This window comes from Lagopus leucura, unplaced genomic scaffold (assembly GCF_019238085.1).
Source record: "Lagopus leucura isolate 7727_CA_CO unplaced genomic scaffold, USGS_WTPT01 Super-Scaffold_100002, whole genome shotgun sequence".
In the NCBI taxonomy this organism is placed as follows: Eukaryota; Metazoa; Chordata; class Aves; order Galliformes; family Phasianidae; genus Lagopus; species Lagopus leucura.
The window spans coordinates 49,222,808-49,237,820 of NW_024962263.1; the positions used below are offsets into that span (position 1 = coordinate 49,222,808).

At 46.1% G+C, this 15,013-nt stretch overlaps 1 protein-coding gene across 1 annotated transcript in view; it reads right to left on the reverse strand.

The window, feature by feature from the left end:
• The window catches only part of GAREM1 (GRB2 associated regulator of MAPK1 subtype 1), a 95,132-nt gene extending 87,293 nt beyond the window's left edge, over positions 1-7,839 (reverse strand). The window contains exon 1 of the mRNA XM_042870084.1: positions 7,684-7,839. Within this exon, the coding sequence (XP_042726018.1) occupies positions 7,684-7,804 (121 nt within the window). The 5' untranslated portion in view covers positions 7,805-7,839. The remainder of the gene's footprint in view (positions 1-7,683) is intronic.
• Between the last annotated feature and the right edge of the window lie 7,174 nt (positions 7,840-15,013).

Here is a 15,013-nt window from a genome sequence, read left to right on the forward strand (position 1 = left end):
GTTTAATTTACTGCTCTTATAATCCAGAGGAGCTATTCACTCTCCACCTGCAAGAGTTGAGAATATGTTCTTGAACTGCCCTTGAGAATGAGAGCTATTACACAGTTATGGGTCACTCCTTGTGGTTAATAGTACTTGCCCAGAAGATAACAGGCAACTCTTTCAACCACTCTGGTTGATGACTCTTCAAATATCCTGTCCCTGAGAGGCACCTATTATGCACTGCTCAAACAGCAACCTAAAACCCAAGAAAAGAAACAAAAACAAGAGTGAGAGAACACATTATTTTATCTTCTCCGGATTCTCAAGGCCTCACAACAAATCCCTATGCTATCCTTCAGAAGAAAATCGCTTATTCCTTTTTTTTTTTTCCCATATCAGCAGTGCAAAAAACATCTTGTGAATAAACAGGTTATGGCCATTGCTCCCTAGGCTCTCCAGTCAGTTACATACTCCTTCAACTGCCCCAGGTGCTCTAGGATACAGAGAGGAGCCAAGGCCTCGCACAACATGCCCTTCCACAGCACCACACATGGGCCACTGCTGCTCATGCCACAGACTCAGGTCATCTTTGTTAAAAGTGCTTTAAAGTGCCTTGTTAAAACTGCTGCCCAGCAAGTTACCTTCTCCCACCAGCTCAGGCTGCCCAGAGCCAATCCAACCTTGCCATGGACACCTCCAGGGATGGAGCATCCACAGATTCTCCGGGTAGCCTGTGCCAGTTTGGGAGCAGGGGATGAAAACAGGCAGACAATGCCAGAAGGGGAATTGACTCGCATCCTCCCACACTACAAAGCCTGGAGAGCAGAAAGCACAGGCCTTTGCTTACTCTTGTCTACAGCAGAACTCCTGACAGCGATTTGTGCACCATCTCACCTGCCACAATGAGGCTTGCTGTTTTTCACAGGCAAGTCACCACGGGTTCCTTTGCTGAGATCTCCCAAACCCACAACCCCAGCAGGTCCCAGGGCTCAGTGCAGGCCTGTGCCGTGGCTCAAACCAGGGGCCGCTTGCATTTCACAAGGCTCAGACTCACTGCTCTCCACACGAGGGACCTGGTCTGGGAACCAGATGTCAGCCTTCTCATTCCTCCTTCAAACAAACCAAACACCAAGACAGAGCACAGGAGATGGCAGGCCTCCACGCTCAGCCCTCCCCAGCAGGGCCCCTCAGCCCCAGTCCCAATGGGGCCATGCCGGAGGCACTGAGGCAGGGCAGCTCTGCTGGCTGGTGTTAGGCCTCAGCCTCCTGTGCCAGTGCACCGGCAAGGCCACAGTGTTAGGAACTTTACCTTGATGTACACCCACACAAAGACCCCAAGGCAGACATGGCCCCGTTCTCAGCAGATGCACTCTTTAATGTGCTCACACAGAACAGAAATATAAAGTTGAGCTACGTCTTTAAGTTATGGTGTCAGTTGCTCAAATCAGCAGATGGGCCTCACAGATGAAGGCACGGTGAAGTGAGCTCCGCAGACTTTTCATTCTACAAATGACATGAAGAAAACTGACCGCAAACGTTACATGAAATTCATTCCAAAGGAGAAAACCACTCAGAGCACAAATTTCAGATTCAAAGTATTGACTCACTGAGTTTTAGGCAGGTTGCTCTTTGAGTCATACGCAATGCACACTAATATGATGCACACTTTCCTATAGGGGAGGAACTTAAGCTTTCCTAAACCAGCCGACTTGTTACTCCTAATGCCAAGAGGAAACACAGTAACACCCATGCCCTGTGCTGCTGACAAACCACTGCAGGAAGGATGGGAACAAACTGCTCACAACATGCACAGAATCCTGGGGCATCACACCACGTTGTCCAACTCCTTCTGCACTGCTTCCTGGCACGCTCCCTTGGGTTGCCTTCACAGTGCTGTTACAGAGAGCATCAACCCATGCAGTCATTGCAGCAGGAACACCTAGTCCCAGAACAGCACCTACAAAGCTTAAGAAACAAAGCCTTTCTTTCTTACACATGTATCACTCATTCCTCAATACCACATTTTGCAACAAGAGCATGTGATTCACTGCACCTCTCTTCTAAGATCAAGAGTTTCATTGTTTAGGACATCTTAATTCTTTTGATTTTATCTACATCTTGTGCCATATCTAAAAGCTACACATAATTGAAGCTTAAAAAGCCAAGACACTAAGATTCCCCTAGGATTCTGCCCCTGTGGTTAAAATTGCAGCTCTTGAATTCCAGTTATAAAAAGACAGATGTTGTTTCATCACCTAATACCTGAACTACAGAACTGCACAGGAAGTTTGCTCTGCTACGTACACAGAAGCTTTGCCTAACAGAGTCAGAAATTTAGAAGCAGGAACCACAATCTAGAATTTGTACGTCATGCACAGTAGCAAGAAATCTGAACATTTACTAAGTGTGCAATAAATGAGGGGATGGTAATTACCTGCATCTTAGCTGCCCTATAGCAGCACTACCACGGCTCTAGTGTAGTGCAAACAGCATACAGGTCACAGAACACACAATATACACAAAACCACCACAAAATATGAAAGTAGCTAAAAAAACCCAAAAAATTGGATTTTAGGTGTAAAGCAGGTACGCTGCTGAACTGTTATTTGTCTCATTTGAAGCCAGTGGTACTCCTGGGAGCAGGTGTTGCCAAGCTACTGGACTACGTCTCCAGCAGGGCACTGTAATCTTCACAGACACCGTTTGGTAGCTGCAGATTTTAAATGAATTAAAAGCTTTTTCACTAAAACGTTCCTGGAACACACCTCTGCCAACAGGGGAAAAAGAAAAACAATGACAAAAGACAACAACCAGTACCAGTGGTTAGCAACCTGTCAATTGTATCTTCATTTGATTATCTTGGTGGAAATACAGCAGACCATAAGGCAAAGGAGGAAACAAGAGAAAGCAAGATGTTTCTGATATTTTACTACAGTGGCAGAACATACAGAACAAGCAACTGGAATTTCAAAGCTGCTCAGCACCTAAGGAAGAAATCAAGCCATGTGGCTATAACATATTTCAGGATGGATAGGTTACAAAAAAAAAAAAAAAAAAAAATTTAGTCTACCTGCATAGCGCACAACAACTGTAACCTACCAACACAGCACACAGCAGCCAGCCATACCATGAGTGGGAGGTCAGATCACAGCATCTGCTCAAAGCCTCAGCACATCTGAAGTCCCTTTTCTGGTCTACTTGAAAGCCACGTCCCACCCCCACATGATTCACACCCCCTCACACCAACAGCAGGCTACCGAGGAGCTCTGCAGTAGTTTCTTGAGAGGAAGAGGTCATTCAGGACAATCAAAGCAGGGGCAGCAGCACCCAGAATAAAAAGAACAAGATTCTTTGTAGTTTCCAAGCATTGTCTGGCCACACAGACAACCCGCATTTGTGGAGTGACGCAATATGGAATTGTCATTATGTACATGGCCAAGATGTTCTCTCCAGTACGATCGTCTTTGATAAATTGCAAGGGCGCTCGGTTTCAACTTATTTACAACTGGAATAAGCCCCACAGTAATGTGCTGCAGGAAACAACAGGCCACTGAGACTGCTGGAGCAGAAGGATGTCAAAGGGAAAGGCCGTAAAAAGAGAGAGAAAAAGAGTACCTGAATACTTACAATAAATAAAATCTTTGTCCCCAGGAGCAGTAGCAGCACAAACTCACTGTTCATCCCACCACTGCTCTTCACCAGAGTTCTGCCAGGACTAAGGATCACTTTTATAAAAAGATTGCTGCCTATTACATAGATCTTTCCTTCTTTCTGGCCACTATTTCTGTCATTTCACTTTAAAGTAACCACACATTTACAGAAAAGAATACCCTTCTGAGTCTTAATGGCTTGTAATGATCCTCCAGAAAAAGATCACTGTTGTTTTTACATAGCACACAGCAGGGAATCACTTCTCCACCAGCTGAGGGCTTCCCCCAACCCAGCCAAGTGCCACATCTGATCTCTACAGCACATTTCCCTAAAACATTATTAAAGCACACACAAATGTGCTCATTCCTTGTGGAAAAAAAAAAAAAAAAAAAAAAAAAGAAGTTGCACCAGAGGATCACATGCCCTCTTAATCCCAGAAACTTCAGTCTTCATACACGAGGCCTGGATTTCTGTGAACTCTTTGCAGCCAAACTGTGGGTCACAGCTCTCTGCTGGCAGCCTGCTTCTTGGCTGCACAGCAGCAGGGTGAAAGGGAGTCCCACCAAGCACAAGAGCAAGCAGTGAGCTTACACAGGAATGCTCGGCCTGAAGGTCAGCTCTATGCAAAACAGCATTTTCCAGATCTTAACCTGGATAGCACTTCTCTTTTACCCTCCAAAGTTATCCTAGAAAAACAATCACCAGGAAAGCAAAGTGTTGAAATAATCACACTCAGCATCACTGCACCTGTACAAATTAGGAGAAAACAGTCATGTTTTCAGTTTTTGCCTTCACTACTCTTTATCCAAAAACAGCCACCCCGAGCCTCCTTGTGCATCCGCCTGCATGTTCTCAGTCCAACTATGCACACCTCTAGCCATAAGGCTACAGCCAGGCTCAGACATGAGCCTTTTCTGCTGCAGGTTCCCAGTGCTAAGTACTCTTTCAGTAGCTTTGTATTTGAGTTGCCCTCTGGAAACATTTAGGCTGGAAAAGCATTCCTCTCGGAGCAACACCATTTGCTCTACTTGTTCAGTCAACGTTAACAATAATCACCAGAAAAATATTAAAACACAAAGCTGACTAAAGCAAACACACATCTTCAAAATGGCCATCTCAAAAACTTAACTTGGCATACAAAAGGATAACTGGAACCCAACCAAACAGTCCTAGAATTCCACCTGAGAACTAGATACTAACAAAGTTATCATTTAAGGATAGATAAGGTAGGCACTGCTGCTTAACTGCTCCACCTTGATGCAGCAAGAGACTACCTCCTTCCAGCCCTCCTTTATCCCATGCCATCCAGAAAAATCCTCCCTTCTTGCAGAGGACCGAATTTAGTGCACATCAATATTTCATAACTTCATCCTGTCAAGAAATCAAACAGAAATACTTAAGGGCACTCTTCCAGGAGGATGCACATCTTAACTCCAAGCATGAAACCACATTCATCATAGCCTTTCTCCCCCTTCCAAATACAAGGCCTGAAGGTGAGGCAGCAGTGAAAAACATGAGATCTTGTATGAATATAATGTAAGAGCATTACCCATGGTGCACTACCTCCATTAAAAAAATGCAGAAACAATGCAGCAAAGCTGGTCTCCTGTGAAGAAAATATACCTCCAGCATTTCAGCCCCCCTTTACCTCCTGGTGCTACACAAGAAATGAACTCCATCCCAGCACCTCACGATGATCAGATACCCAGCCTGAAAAACAATCAGCTGCTAGGACAGAGCAGCCAGCCATGAAGACACAGGATCACTGAATGCCTTGGTTTGGAAGAGACCTCCAAGATCACACTGGTCTAACCCCCTTTGCTATAGGCAGGGCTGTCCCCCACCAGCTCAAGCTGCCCAGGGCCCCATCCAATCTGACCTGAACAACTCCAAGGATGGGGCATGCACTGTTTCTCTGGACATCCAGTGCCAGTACCTCACCCACTTCTGAGAAAAGAATTTCCTCCTAACATCTAATCTAACTCTCCCCTCTTTTAGTTTAAAACTGCCTCCTCTTTTCCTGTCAAAGTCAGAAGGTGCCTGAAGACAGATATTACCATGTGCAGTGCATGCAGCTCCCACCAACCTCAACAGGAGCTCAGCTCTTCAGGAACAGAACAGGCCACTTCCACACCATTACTGCTCCAATGTGCTGGTGACTACCTGCAAGCTGTACCTTCAGAGACGTGGAGATGAGAGCTCTACCCTAACCTGCCTTAGGCAGTGGCATAGGATTACACACATTTGGAACAGATTTTGCACTTCCTTCAGAACCACATCAAGAAATTCTGACAGAGCTCTACTTGGCAGCTTTGCAGGACAAAGACAGGCACACAAGGCAAGCTCCCAGGACAAGAGTTGCTCAAGTTACCTGTCAACACACTGCATGTTCCCTGCTTATCTCCTCAGGACACCATGCACTGATTCATGACTCTTGTTCCTCTTGATGCAAGACAGCTTCCCTTGAAGATAGGAAAAGCATCCTCTTCGTACCACTGAGACCGGCGTCTGAGTTCTTTATAAAATATTGATCTGTCTGCCATCTGCAGTCCCTTAAGTTAAAAGGTACATCTGCACGATGAGGGAAGGCAGGCCTGAGAGCCTTTGTCTGTTCCCTGCACAGCTGCCTCTGTCTGGGCATCCCAGGACATGGTCACACAGAGCCCAGAACTGCCCACGTCCACCTACGTAGTGATGTGCTTCAGGTGTGAGCAGGTGACAAGCAGCCCTTGAAAAAAGCCAGCAGTACTTCTGTCTCTGCAATGTTCTTCTCATCTGGCACAAGACACCCCCCAGAAAACACACCCAAAGTAGGGGAGGAAGGGAAAAGATTGCTCACCTCTGAACATCCACAGAGCTCTCTCATCTCCCTCCAGAGGGAGCAATTCTAGAGGGAGCAGAGAGGCTGAGAAGGAGCCTGACATACAGAGAAGGAAATCAGTAAGTCATCAATACATGTGCCCTGTTAGAGCCTGAACCGCTGCCAGGAATTGCAAGTGAATTGATAGCCTTAAGTGCAGTGACTGGAGGCCATCTTGGCTGCTTCAGGGACAGGAGGTACTACCACAGGAGGAACTCCTTCACACAGCAGCTTTACCATTATTGCAGGACAACATCGGTTTGGCAGCACGAAGAACAGCCAGCTGCAGCTAAAATGGCAGAGCAGCTTTCACCAGCCTGCTCCAGCATGGCAGCTCTGGGCAAAGGCTGGGAAGCGTGCCGCAGAACCAAGGGACAAAGTCAAAAAGCCCTGGCTGGGATTGCTGCAGGGTTATGGGAACTGCAGTTAAGCAATAACCCAGTCCCAGTCCTGCCTAGCACACGGGGAGTCACAGCACACAGCGCTCACGCTCCTTTCTCACTTTTCAAACCAACGGAAAACTTTGTGAGAGCTCCGATCTGTTCCAGCAAGCAACTACAAGGCCACTTCATATACTAACAAAACGCACAGCCCAGACACGTTTCCAGATTTTGAGTTATCCTCTGCATTCCGTCAGGGATGGGAAAGCAGGACGGTTTCAGGGAGCCACGATGCAACGCCATCGCGAAGCAGCACTGCGAGCCTCCGGAGAAACCCCTGCGCTGCCCAAGCACCGAGCGTTGCCTTCTCAGCGGGCACCGCCGCCACCCAGGCTGGCTCCTCATCCCCTGGGCTGGAGGCACACGCACACCGATTGGTGCAGGTGGGCGCCCAACCGAACAGCAGTACGAAGTTGTCCGGGAGCCGTGCAGGCACCTCGCGTCACCCCTGGTTCTCACAGCTCCGCCGCTTTCCTAGCAAGCTGTGACAGGCGACGTGCCCGGCTCCGCCGTGCGATATTCCCCCTCCTCGGCCCTGCTGCAGCATCGCGCCACCGCACCGGCTCTCCTCCCACACCGCTCTAACCTGGGCTGGCGGCGAGCAGCCTCCCGCACCCCGTCACGCTTCGTTCAGTCGCGAGCCCGAGCCCCCGGCACTGCCGACACCGGAGCCCCGGGGCCTCGCGGCCGCCCCCTGCACAGCTGAGAGCGGCCCGACCCCCGCGCGGCCCCGCCGCCCGCCCCACGCACCGCTGTCCAGCCGGGCGATCTGCGGGAGGCGGTAGGTGCTGACGAGCAGGTCCAGAGGGACGGCCACCGCGCTCCACTTCACGTCCTTCAGGCTGAAGCCCAGCGAGGAGCCGGGGTCCATCTTCCCGCCTGGCCCGGGCAGGGCAGCGGCGCGGAGGGGAGGGAACCGGGCGGGCAGCGCAGGCGGGGGTCGCTCCCACCCGGCGGGACGGCGGCGTAAGGGAGGGAGAGGGAGGGAGGGAAGCGGGGAAGCAGCTCGCCGCGCTCAGCGCCGGCTACCGCCGCGGGACATGCTGGGCTAAGCAGAGGGGGAGGCCCGCCGAGCGGCCGACGCTGCTCCCGCCGCCCCACGGCACCGGCTGGGGCCGCCCGCCGCCGCGCCTGGCCCAGGAAGCGCCATCCCAGCACTGACTAATCAACAGGGTGCGAGCAACGCCTGCGCAGCTGCCGCTCCTCCCCGCTCCGAAAAGGAAAGTGCCGGGCTGCCCGCCCGGCGGGGCGCGCCGCCGCCCAGCCCGGCCCTCTCACTCCACCCTCCGACCGCTCGTCCGACGTGCAGGGGCGGGGCGGCCGCCGCGGGCTGCAGGTGGGCGCGGGCGCTGGGCGACCCCGCACCTGGAACTGCCGCGCAGAGCCGTGGGGCGATAAGGCTGCGGGTTCGGGGCTCGCGTCAGGCACGGAGCTAACACCAGACCGCGGGGCTCTGCGTGTGCGTTTATGCTTCGTTATCAGTCCGCCTGTTTAGCGTAGCGAAGTTCCATCCTACATTAAAAAACAAACAAACAAACAAAATTATGTACTAACTTTATTATTTTATTTTTCACTCATCAACCATAAATGGAGTTTCAAGAGTGGAGAGCAGTACGCAGGCACTGGAAGAAGATCTCTGGTGTATTTATACCGCTGTCACTGCAGGCATAGGTATTGTGTACCCTATTCAGTTCTCTTAACAAAACTGAAAATCAGCTGCTTGTTCTCCTTTCTCAATGCTCTCTGTGATTGAGCCCCTCATAAGAAGGACACTGAGGCCCCAGAGTGCATCCAGAGAAGGCTAATGAGTCTGTGAGGGGTCTGGAGCACAAGTGTGATGGGGAGCGGCTGAGAGAACCGGGACTGCTCAGTCAGGAGAAGGCTCAGAGGAAACCTTATTGCTCTTTATAGCCCCATGAAAAGAGGTTGCAGGAACTGGGAGTCAGCCTCTTCTCCCAGGTTAACAGTGATAGGACAAGAGGTGATGGCCTTAAGTTGCACAAGGGGAGGTTCAAGTTGGATATCAGGAAAAATTTCTTCTCCAAAAGAGTGCTGAAGCACTGGCATAGGATCCCCAGGCAGGTGGTGCAGTCACTGTCCCTGGAGGTGTTCACAAACTGTGTGGACGTGGCACTGAGGGCCGTGGTTAGTGGGCATGGTGGGAATGACGGTTGGTCTAGGTGATATTAGTGGTCTTTTCCAACATTAATGATTCTGTGATGCAGTGAAGTCTTGTGTGATCTCCACAAGGTCAAACTGGGTGTTAGGAAAAGGTTTTTCACCAGAGAGTGGTCAGGCAGTGGAACAGGCTCCCCAGGGCTACGGCACCGAGCTGCCAGAGTTCAAGGAGTGCTGCACAACACACTCAAAGGGTTTGGATTTGGGTGGTTCTGCGTGGAACCAGGGGTTGGACTTAGTGATCCATGTGGATCCCTCCCAACTCTGGATACTTTTTGATAAAAGAAAATGTTTTTCGACCCCCCACAGCTCCTTATCTGCCTGCAGCCCCCCCACCCCTCGCTCTTCCTGTCCTGCATCAGGCCCAGCCATAGCTGCATGCTATGTGGCTGCTGCCAGCAGTACTACAAGAACAAGGAGAGCTGAGACAGATCCGCTCTTGTTCTGCTTGGCTGCAGACAGACTTGTCCATGCTCTAAGATGAAATGACCACTATGGAAGCCGGAGGGAGTGACACAAACTTAACTTGCTTTAAAAGGGTCTGGGTAGGGGTTTCCCACCCCTATGAAAGTCCTTCATTCTCTGAACTCGGTCCTGGTGATGTTAGATTCCACTTACTGGAATTGCTAGATTCACAAATATGAGACAATGGGTTTTATTTTTTTTCAAAGTCGCTTCCTTTTTATGAAGTTTGCAGAACGCTTTGAACTACTTCAGTGAATTAAGCTATTGAAGTGCAAAGTGATATAATAGCTAAAAGCACTGCTGTCAAAATATGGAAAGCCAAAGTATGGTTTTAACTTGCTTAGGTTTGCCAAGGTTTTTATGCGTGAGGCGAAGCAGATCAGGTCAGACTGGGATTCACTGAGACCAGGAGCACGGGTCTGTCAAGAAGTGGCTCTAAAAGCAACCCACGTTAATTTCAGGACAGACACAGCCTCACCTCACAGGCTTCTCTCAGACATCACACAGCACTGCTGCTTGGGCAGAAACATTTCTCCCACAGAATCACAGAATCGTAGAGACCTCTGGGGATCATGAAGTCCAACCTCCTGTTAAAGCAGGTTCCCTACAATCGGTTGCCCCTTGGTTACTGCTAATTTTTCTTTACAGATTACTTTCTCCTTCAGTTTTAGGTGTGTCATACATCTATTAAGCCTGTCTTCATATATAGCCATGCCAGTGTCTTGTTCCATCAGTAGAAACCCGACTTCTTACCCATTCCATTGGAACAGGATGCATATTTTTAAATGCAACTTAGAGATACCATTTAAATTTCATTTAGTTATTTATAAGCAAAAATAAATTGTAAAGCCTATTTTTATTTAACTGTTCTACTGGAGCTCTTAAATTGACTTTGTAATGTGTCCTACCTGTACTGCAGCTGAACCTTCTTGAAGTATGTTTTACTACTGCATACAAAGTATTCAAATCACTAGAACACAGAATCTCACAACTCTTTCTTGTGTTAACTGTACCTTATGCATAATTAACACTTCAGATATAACCATTTCTCTGATGTTTAGCAATGCCTCAGTCATTCAGTGATCTCTTACCCAAGTCTGCTGCTGGTGCTGCAAAATCTTTAGCCGCCAGATCTTTAGAGAAATGAATGTTGTCACATCTGCTCCAGGACTGGGGCCTCAGTTATGCTGTATCACAGTTTTTGTGCATGTACCTTTCAGGCAGCAGAGACATTTTTTTTTTCTATGTATGTATGGAAAATTGTAGCCACAAAGCCACATGGAGTGGCAAAGGGACTCAAAAACTCCAAAACCTATTCTTCAAAGCATTCTGAACTGACTGGATCTCATGTTGATTTCTTAACATATTCATGTACCAGGAAGAAAAAAAAAAACACCACAGTATTTATTCAATTGCCAATAAAATGATTTTTGAAGCATTTAGGGTGATCATCAGTTCATATCTACACAAACGATGGAAATGGAGCTGTATTAAACAAAGTTTAGCGTGAATCCTCTAGCTTGCTTTATACTGTAGAAAGCATACACTAAATGGATTTCCAAGCCTCATTCTGTAAGATTCGTGTGAAGCCATTTATGTCAGCATTTCTTTCATCACCTATGAAATGGCATTCCTTCTTCCCTCATGACTTTCCCCTTTATCAAAGGCCTGATTAGCTGAATTTACAAGTATGGTGGAAAACAATAGGAGATGCTTTGGTCATTTCAGAATCAGATCCTAAATGCCAACCTTTGAGGTGAGCGGGGAGCTCAAAGAGAACAATATTTGATATAGTTGACAACTGTGAATCTCTTGTTTTGAAAGAGAATGCTATTCCTGCTCTACTGATAAAAATCTTTCCTCATGCAAAGTATTCTGAAGAGATTTGAGCAACCTGATACATTTGTTGTTGTTTGGCAACGTAAATATTTCACCTCCCTAAGATGAGCCAGTGACCAGATAGTACCTAAGCCAATGTAACAGAAAACCCAGTAAAATTAAATGACGTATGGAAGGAATTCCTATTATACAGAGAAACAACAAAACCCCTACTGCCCAACCTGACCCTCTTTTATTGATTTATATTCATTGTTGGGAAGAGGATGAAGAACCAAATAGAGACACAAACTCCAAGAACCAGTAGCAAAACTTGCGTGAGTTCAGGTCAGCTTAAAGTTCAGAACTGCTGAAGGCAGAACTGCAGAATTTGGTCGGTACAGAAGATGGCAAGGAAGTGAACTAACTCAGCTGGATCATGAGATTTTTCAATGACATGAAAGAAAACAGAAAGCAGGTCAAATTACTGAATTATGAATAAACATGTTAAACAACTGGAATTAAAAGATAACAAGGAAGCTGGAAGAAAAAGTGCAGTGAGAAGACCAAGGAAATAACTGGTCTGTTATTCTACAGAGGGAGAAATCTATTTAATTATCACATAATCGCTGATGACACTGAGACACCCTAATGTCTTAAACCTTTGTCTTCAGTTAAAGGCAGATGTGATTTTACTACTAGCACCACTGACAAAGGACTAACAGCTTAAGCAGAAGAATGAAGAAATATCATGGAAAATACTTGTATAAATAAAAGATTTTTGATAGAGTGGATATGATGAAATTCCCGGAGGGTACAAGCCGTGTTAGAGCTGCAAATGATTAACACCAAGAATAAATACAGAATGAGTGAGATTCCACAAAACTGGAAAAGGAAAAAATGTGGAAAGGAAAAAGCACTACAAGCTGATTCTCTTTATTTCTACTCTTAAAAAAAATCCTGGTTTCATAGAATCATAGAATTGCTCAGGTCGGAAAAGACCTTAAAGATCATCAAGTCCAACCACAACCTAACCAGAACTACCCTAACTCTAACAACCCTCTGCTAAATCATGTCCCTGAGCCACATCCAAACGGTTTTTAAACATACCCAGGGATGGTGACTCAACCACCTCCCTGGGCAGCCTATCCCAGTGCTTAGCAACCCTTTCTGTAAAGAAGTGTTTCCTGATATCCAACCTAAACTTTCCCTGGTGGAACTTAAGGCCATTTCCCCTCATCCTGTCACCTACCACCAGTGAGAAGAGACCAGCCCTGCTCTTGCTGTAAGCAGCTTTCAGATATTGGAAGAGAGCAATTAGGTCTCCCCTCAGCCTCCTTTTCCCCAGAAAATTTGAAAAAAATTGAACAGGCAATCCAACCATTTTTAAGCATACTGAAAGTAAATACATGAGAAGTAACAGCATGGGTTTGTCAGTAACAACCAACACCAGATCAACCTAGATCACTTCTAGCAGATGGTAACAGGCTTTGTGAATAGGCTGGAAAAAGTGAGGGTCATAGGGCTGCATGTAAGTTGCTCTTAACTGAAAGGAAAAAATAAGGTCTAGAGAAGTATACAGCATGAGTGCATAATTATACTGAAATATTTGGTACTCCCAAGTTGAAAGGATGTATTGACTGCGACTTCACTGAGATCTGTCTTGAATCCAGAGCTATTTGATATTTCCATCAACATCTTGGATGACTAAATAGAATACACTTATTCACATGCAAAGGCTTTATACACAGGCAAAGGTTCCAGCCATGCTGGAGCGCAGCATGACAATTGAGAAGGATGCTGGCAAATTGGAAAAGATGAAATGACACTAAATAAGGAGAAACAGAAAGTTCTACACACACAGAGGAATAATCCACTGCACAAATAAGTGCCAGGACAGAAAACCAGTTACTTAGAGGACAGATTACACATCACACATGCTAAACAGTTAGCAACGTTAAGCTATCTTACATTATGCTGGTACTGGAATGCATAAGTAGGGAGATCTTCGGTAAGATAATGAAAAAAAAAAAATCAGTTTAACCTCACCAGCTGTGGTTATTTAAACTGGAGTAGTCTGGTAACTTCTCAGTTCTACACTCCAGGATAGCTGAAAAGCAACTCAAAAATAAGAAGCAGCGCACTGAAAATGGCAAAAAAAAGAGTTCTCTGGCCTAAAAAAAGGACACAGAAAGGTATGTACGTACATAGAGAGGAAAGAGAAAACCTGCTTTCCATGTGCAGCAGTTAGGCGAGGTTATTAGGAAACTTCCTGCCTGCAAAACCAGTTCAGTAAGGATTGTACATTACTCAGGGAGACATTGAAATCCCCTCCTTCACCGCAGGTCTTTTAAACATCTTCCTGGAATACAGCAGGGACAGCTGATCTGAGAAAGATAAGAGGAGGAACTAGACAGCCTTTCAAAATCGCTTCCAGCACTATTTTCTTCATTTGCTATGGCTGTAATTAAGGCAGGGATTATCCTTTGTTCTTTAAGATTGTGCTCTAAATGCTAGTTTAAATGACCGGCTAGGAGAGTAGTCTCAGGATCAGCTGTAAATAAGTCAACCTTCTTGTCTTCCACTCCCCTTCTGCAAGCACACTGAATAACTGATGGCACAGTAACCTGAAAGAACGCTCCAGCATATTTGGTCCCACATCCTTCAGAAAGTACCTGAGAGCTGAGGTCACTGTCTCAACACTAAATATGATTGAAAAGACAAGCTGAAGAAAGACTTCAGAAAGGAAGCAGGCCCACTTCACATAATGGCATTCCAGAACACTAAGCCAATGGAGTTCATTATTCTGGATAGCTTACCACACAGTCTTGCACAGTACTATTAGTACTACTATTCTTCTGCAAATGGTGGTAGAATGATTAAATTTAATAATCAAGAACCACATCTCCCAGTCAAAACAAAAAAAAAACAATATAACCATAACAATTCCCAGCTTGCATTTGTTTTCTGTGTGTCCTGCTTGCTTCTAACTGAAGAAAAAGAAAATTGCATCTTTATTCTGCTCTCATTCAAATTTAACTAAAATGTGATATCCTCCCCTGAAATTAAAGCTATTATGTATCAATATAAAACAGATCCAAATGAGCAGAGTCAGATCCCTAATGTATTTATACTCTAAGAAAATAATACAAATCAAACAAACACTGCATACATTTTTAACGCAGTAATCATTTATGACAAAAAGAACTCTTGGAGATGCAGGTATGCTGCTAAACCCCAATGTGAATGTTTCTATGGAACGATAAGGCTATATGAGCATGGTAATTATTACTGAATGCACTCTATTGTTTTATGTTTTCTACTTTCTAAGGGAGGCTCAGCAACCCACAGATGCTGTGGTGTATGGTATATTCTTTTGTCTCAGCCATCATCTCTGCAACTTCCCTGTTCAAAAGTTTTCCAGTAAGACATACATTTCTGAAATGGATACCAAAGAAACAAAACCAAAAATCTGCATAAAATTACAGGACTACACTGAGTATAAGCTGATTAAACATATGTTATCTCATGGACAGTATAAATGATTTCATGTATTGAAAGGTTGCCTGTGTGATGCCGATGTTCATGAAAATTAAAAATCTAATACAAATAGCACAAAAAA